We start from the raw sequence: 6378 nt of genomic DNA on the forward strand, positions 1-6378 counted from the left end.
ATTTCTCAAGCTTATGCATGTGAAGACGAAAAATCAATGGCTGACGTGTTCACAAAAGCATTACAACCTCAGATTTTTCAGAACCTTCTGCAAGATTCATGAGTTGGTATAAGCTTGAGGAGGGTCTATTAGTATTATGTCACGGTACAACGGTTTCCGTTAGATTTATGTTATACATTTCACATGTATATATGTTGTATTCGATGTTCAATAAAGATAACGCACTCTTTTTTCTCAATATTTTCTTTCTAGAGAATGAGAATTCTCTCTCTCTTCCGGAAGTAGATAAAATCGCGAAAGAGAGAAGAGAGATTCGAGTACTCGACACATCACACATAATTTTTTTAAATACGGTTCACACATACTATATGCCAGTAAATTTAAACATATATTACAAGATCTATAAAATTAGTTAAACATATACAAAAGACTATATATATGATAATATTAGAAATTTAATTTAGGTTATATAATTCTGGTTTGATTTTATCTTAATTCGAACAATGCTGAATACATTCTCAATTTTTTTCTTGTTAATTTTACTCATGTATTTAAAAGACCACGTGGTTTTTATTTTGAAAACTGAATTAAAAAATTATCTTAAATTATCGTCTTCTTCTTTTTTTTTTTTTTACTGAAATGAAAGTATTTTTATATTATGCTGTAATTTGAATTCAAAATATAAATCTAGTAAGAAAGCTATCGTGGTCACCTCATCATCAAACTATTTATAAAAGATAAATTACGCTTAGCCAACAACCCCGATAATCTAAAAAAAATAACACTATATATATATGTAATAAATTAAATTGAGAATTTGACGCCATATGTTTCTTATGACATGTAATCGCCCATCGGTTGCTAAGACGCTGATAAGGTAGTTCACTTATAAAATAATACACGAGTGACATGCCACTATCAATTTAACAATAAGATACATGAATAGTTAAATAAAAATGACATTTAATTTTCAAATGAAAGTGATGCTTGAAGATGGTATCTAAAAATATAAAATATTCGCAATATAACTAAGCATCCTTAGTAATATAACTCCTTTAAAATATAAAATATTCGCAATATAACTCCTTTAACATGTTGAAAATGACTCGAGTACGAAGAAACCGCAGCGTCAGGAATTCGGTTCAACTCTGGTTATATTATATTATATTATATAGATCCCACTGTGTCGGGATATCTTATCTGTCTTGTCGCAAATTTTCGAAAAAGTTCTAATTTCCCTTAGGGAGATTCACATATTAAATATTGAACTTTAACCAAATTTCCAAATTAAATACTTAACTATCCCACTTCCAAATTAAATACTCAACTATATTGAAATTCACAAATAAAAACTAAACTTTTCAAATTTTAACATATACCTAAAGGATAATCCAAAACAAAACCCTTTACTTTTTTTTCATCACAATTTAAACCCTATACTTTTTTTTATCCAAACAAACCCTATACTTTTCAAAATTTTAAAAATTATACACATTCATATACATATATTAATTATTATAAGCACAAAATCAATTACACATTTATTTTCCACAAAATTAATTGTACATTTATTTTATATATTTATATGTATATATATGTTTTATATATATGTAAAATATATGTATTTTTTTCCTAAAAATCAGTATATATATAAGAAACTATTTATTATTCGTATATTGTTTTATATATAAGAAACTATTTTTCAAGAACATGTTTTTTTGGACAATTTAACTCATATAAAAATAATAAATAATTTCTTATATATATAAAAAATTTAGAAAAAAAATACATATACCATACATATATAAAACATATATATACATATAAATATGTTTTTGGAAAATAGTTTTTTATATATAAATCTCCCTTTCCCTTATATATATAGGGCAAACCAGTGCATTGGACATTTTAAAAAGTACAGAATACTTTACTTTTACTTTTCCGTGTATTTTTTTTTTACGATGGAAACCCTATCTTAAAACCCTTTGGGTCGGACACCGGACACCGCAACTACTCTTAATCTATGGGCCGGATGAGAACAACATCATAACAGTATCGCAGACCCGAGAAAACCCACTACCCTACGCAGTAGACGGCAAACCACGCATAGCATGTAAACCAGCCTCGTAAAGCTGACCGGCTCAAAGGAAGTTTCCATACCTAGATTTCGAAACCACAACCTCTCGTAGAGGGGAGTTGTCACTAACCACTAAAGTGGGGGACTCCCCATTTTCCGTGTAATTTTTCTATTTAGCATACTATAATCTCTTCTTATAATTTTTTATTAATGTCTATATAATCTTTCACTCTAATCTTTCTATTTTTCTCTATTTATTTGGTTTGTAGAGTTTAGTTTTGTATATATAATTACTTGTATATATAGTCGTTAAATCATTCAGTCAAGATAACGTTTTCGAATTGAGACTAATTAAATTGTTACAACAAGAATATGAATTTGAAATATTTTAACCAAATATAATATATCTCTCTATATATATATATATGAAATATTTTCTATTTATGCGGAATTCGTAGCGAGAATTGGAATCAAATAAGGTATATTCCTTGTAAATACATAACGCATAGAGAATTTGGTACCTGAAAACTCACAAAATTAAATGGTTTGTTGCTTTCAATGGTTATAAACAAATTATAAAGTTGCAACAAAAGGCATGGGCGAAACTACCATTGTTTGCATTCATCTAATTCCATTTCCACCGTTTGAAATCAATGGACACACTCAGTGGCTATATATATATATATATGGACGTACCTACCTTATATACAACATGGGGGTATGTGTCCTCATTTATTTTATTAAAAAATAATTTCTTTATAAATTTTATAAAATTTTAAATAAAATTGATAAATTACCTCGCAATAAAATTCCATTTGTCCCTATAAAATTATATATATATATATATATATATATATAAAATTTCCATCACCCATACCGTGCAATGTCTTGAATCTTGATCACCATGATAATATATTCCATGGTAAAAAAAAATAGTGTTTTAAAATAAAAAATTAGTGACCAGTTAAATTTTTAAATAGTTTTTTTAAAAGTATAGTTTTAACCCATATATATATATATATATTGACTTGGTTTATAATATTACTAGAAATGAATAGATTTAGTTAAAAAAATTTAAAACGATGGGTTTATTTGGTATTGATATAAAACTTGTAAAAAAAAGTTTTAATAGGTGTATAATTTTGATTACTTGGACAGCAATTAGTCTAATTACGCATTACTGAAAAGCTAGCACTATGGAGGAGCATATTGGAATAGACCCACAGGCCCGCAGCAGTACATAATTAATTCACAATAATATATTTGTTTTTCTGTTTCTTCATAAATTATTAAAAAAATGAAATAAAAGATATACGATTTTCCATGCATTTGTTACACAATTTTGATAGAAAAATAATAAAGATATATAAATTCCGTAAAACTGAAGAAAACATTACATTCAGAATTAGATGAATGCAAGATAATATGTCTTTGATTTTATTTTTTTCTTTCGCATATTTTCAGACAACTCCATGATGAAAAAAGGAAAACAGAAAAAAATATGAATGTACATTGATTTTCAGTTTTGGTCGGAAAGCAATTTCTCGAAACTGTTCTCCATGCCTTTGTTTCGCAATTTCGTTAATAAAATAACAATAACTAAAAAAGTTAAAAAAAAAACATGACATGAGGATCCAACTTATACGCTTAAATGCAAATCCTAGTCAGCATTTGACAATCTCTGCCTATAAATACAAAGACCACATTTCTCACATAATCACCAAAAATCACTAAACTGTTCTCCATGCCTTTTGCTTTCTTCTGATTCAATCATCTGCATTTCTCAACGGAGGAGATTCACCAAGATTCTCTAAAGAACAAGACAATGGCATTGCAAAGACCCGAGAAATTTCCCGAGAGCCTAAAAACCCGCGTTTTCAAGTGCGTAAAAAACGTGCGGAAGCTCGGGAAAGAGGACCCTAGACGGGTCATCCATTCCATGAAAGTGGGTGTTGCTCTCACATTGGCGTCCCTACTGTACTACGTTAGACCGCTCTATAACGTTTTCGGAGTTTCGGGTATCTGGGCAGTAATTACGATTTCTGTAGTTTTCGATTTTACCGTCGGTAAGTACGCTAAAAAGTAATCTAACTAGGGTTATAAATCCTATCAAATGGTTTGGATTGACAAGAATTTAACCTTTTTTTTCTGTTTAGGCGGGACAATAAGCAAAGGTGTAAACCGAGGATTCGCAACGTTCAGTGGCTGCGCCTTAGGCGTTGGGGCCGTACACTTCGCAAGTCTCTTCGGACGGGAAGGAGAGGGAGTTGTAATAACTCTTCTAGTCTTTCTACTAGGAGCGGCCGCCACATTCTCGAGGTTTTTCCCGCGGATAAAGCAGAGATACGACTATTTTTTCTTGATATTCATACTCACATTCAGTATAATCGCGGTATCGGGGTACCGTACGAATGAAATCGTAGTTATGGCGCATCAAAGGCTGTCGACGATTCTGATCGGTGGAACGATCTGTATACTTGTCAATATCCTTATATGTCCAGTTTGGGCCGGGGAAGAGCTTCACAACCTTGTTGCTAACAATATCGAAAAGCTTGGCCATTACCTTGAAGGTGGTTTTCATGGCCACCTCCCATTTTTCTTTTCTTTCTCTCTCTCTATATATATATGCATGCATGTGTATACATAGATTGCTTACGTATTCATGCATGCATGTGTATCTTCTGTGTTGTAGGATTCGCTGATGAATACTTTCAAACGACGGGGAAGATCTCAAAGGAAGCAAAATCACGTCTTCAAGGATACAAGAGTGTTCTAACATCAAAGAGCAATGAAGAGACTCAGGTATGTATGTATGTATATATGTATATATATTTCAAGATTTGAGAATATTGGTTATGTTACACGATTGTGGTTCTAATTAAGTAAATGTTGGAAATAGGCGAATCTTGCAAGATGGGAACCGAGGCATGGGCGTTTCCGGCGATACCATCCGTGGGAACAGTACCTGAAGATAGGAGCCTCGGTTCGACAATGCGCATTCCATATCGAAATCCTTAACGGCTACGTTACCTCCTATGTTAGGGTACGTATTAACTAACATCCTCGATCATTAAGGGTGTGAACACTGGTCGGATATTAAAGGTTTTGGGTATCATAATTTGATATTTGTATTCGTATCCAATGATTTCAGACATCTGAATCCGAAAATATTTGAAAACCATAATATAACAAAGAAAAAATCATAATGCTAAAGGATCTTCGAGTCTAAAACAGTCGAACCCAAAGAACAGTTCCCGACGTCAAGATTACATTATAACGATCATCTATATATATGTATATACACACGCATAGATACATAACAAGAAATGTACATGCATGTGAAGCAGGCGCCAGAAGAATTCAAGAGCAGAATCCAAGAATCATGCACGAATCTAAGCAGAGAAGCAGGAGAAGCCCTAAAAGCCATTTCCAAATCCATCAAAGCCACGAGAAAGTTGGACCCTTTCGTGAAAACCCACATAGAGAATTCCAAGGAAGCCATTGAAGATCTGAGAAACGCAATCAGATTATTAATAAACCCTCCATCCACATTGAAAGATGATCTTCTTCTCGAGATCATCGCCGGAGCAACTGTGGCATCGATCCTAATCGACGTCGTGAAATGCATCGAGGATATCTCCGAGACGGTGGAAGAACTCGCCGTCAAATCGAACTTCGACGCCACGGTTTCGCCGGAGAAAGGACAACATGGTTTGCTCCGCCGTGGAATCGTGAAGCCTGTTCTTGACGGCACCGGAGAAATTGATCCTCCTCATGTTGTTATCTCTATTGATGATGAGGCGGCCACCGGAGATTCGCCGGAGAAGAAGAGTCCAGAAGCAATGAAGGGTCGAGTAGATATTGTGTAAATACATTTTTCTTTGTTTTGTTGTTAGGGTTACTTGTGTAACAAGTTTCCGCCTTTTGTCTTGGATTAGTATGTATTTCGATATTTTATAAAGATCATCTCGGGATATACCAATATAATTAATAGCATATATAAATAAAAAAGTAAAATTTTTGTACCCAAACCTGATATCGATAGTTCAACCTGTAAAACGAGACGAAAAGCGTCTATTCTATCTTGAGTTCGAATCTCAAGTTTAAGGAGTGAACGTATAATACAAATTACATGGTTGATTTACGGTCTCGGGATTAGCGTGACTTTATCTAGGGTAAAATAAAATCCAATTTTTGTGTAGTAATCTTGACCAAATGAAAGCCGCAGCCAATATGATTAATATATATATATATATATATATATATATATATATATATATATATATATATATATATATTGG

General features: G+C 32.3%; 1 protein-coding gene across 1 annotated transcript; it reads left to right on the plus strand.

The window, feature by feature from the left end:
• The first annotated feature begins 3902 nt into the window (after window positions 1-3902).
• On the plus strand, window positions 3903-5946 carry LOC104810163 (aluminum-activated malate transporter 8-like). Its single transcript, XM_010536361.1, has 5 exons — window positions 3903-4143; window positions 4234-4647; window positions 4770-4879; window positions 4977-5120; window positions 5425-5946. Exons 1-5 carry the CDS (start codon window positions 3903-3905, stop codon window positions 5944-5946), a joined length of 1431 nt encoding a protein of 476 aa, XP_010534663.1.
• The last annotated feature ends 432 nt before the right edge of the window (window positions 5947-6378 follow it).

Source organism: Tarenaya hassleriana, unplaced genomic scaffold (genome assembly GCF_000463585.1).
Source record: "Tarenaya hassleriana unplaced genomic scaffold, ASM46358v1 Cleome17, whole genome shotgun sequence".
In the NCBI taxonomy this organism is placed as follows: domain Eukaryota; kingdom Viridiplantae; phylum Streptophyta; class Magnoliopsida; order Brassicales; family Cleomaceae; genus Tarenaya; species Tarenaya hassleriana.

What these genes read in the sequence shown, in the direction of transcription:
- LOC104810163 (XM_010536361.1), top strand. Translation starts at nt 3,903, where the DNA reads ATGGCATTGCAAAGACCCGAGAAATTTCCCGAGAGCCTAAAAACCCGC. An exon ending in AGTTTTCGATTTTACCGTCG is followed by an intron (nt 4,144 to 4,233) that starts GTAAGTACGCTA and finishes TTTTCTGTTTAG; the next exon opens with GCGGGACAATAAGCAAAGGT. An exon ending in ACGTTACCTCCTATGTTAGG is followed by an intron (nt 5,121 to 5,424) that starts GTACGTATTAAC and finishes CATGTGAAGCAG; the next exon opens with GCGCCAGAAGAATTCAAGAG.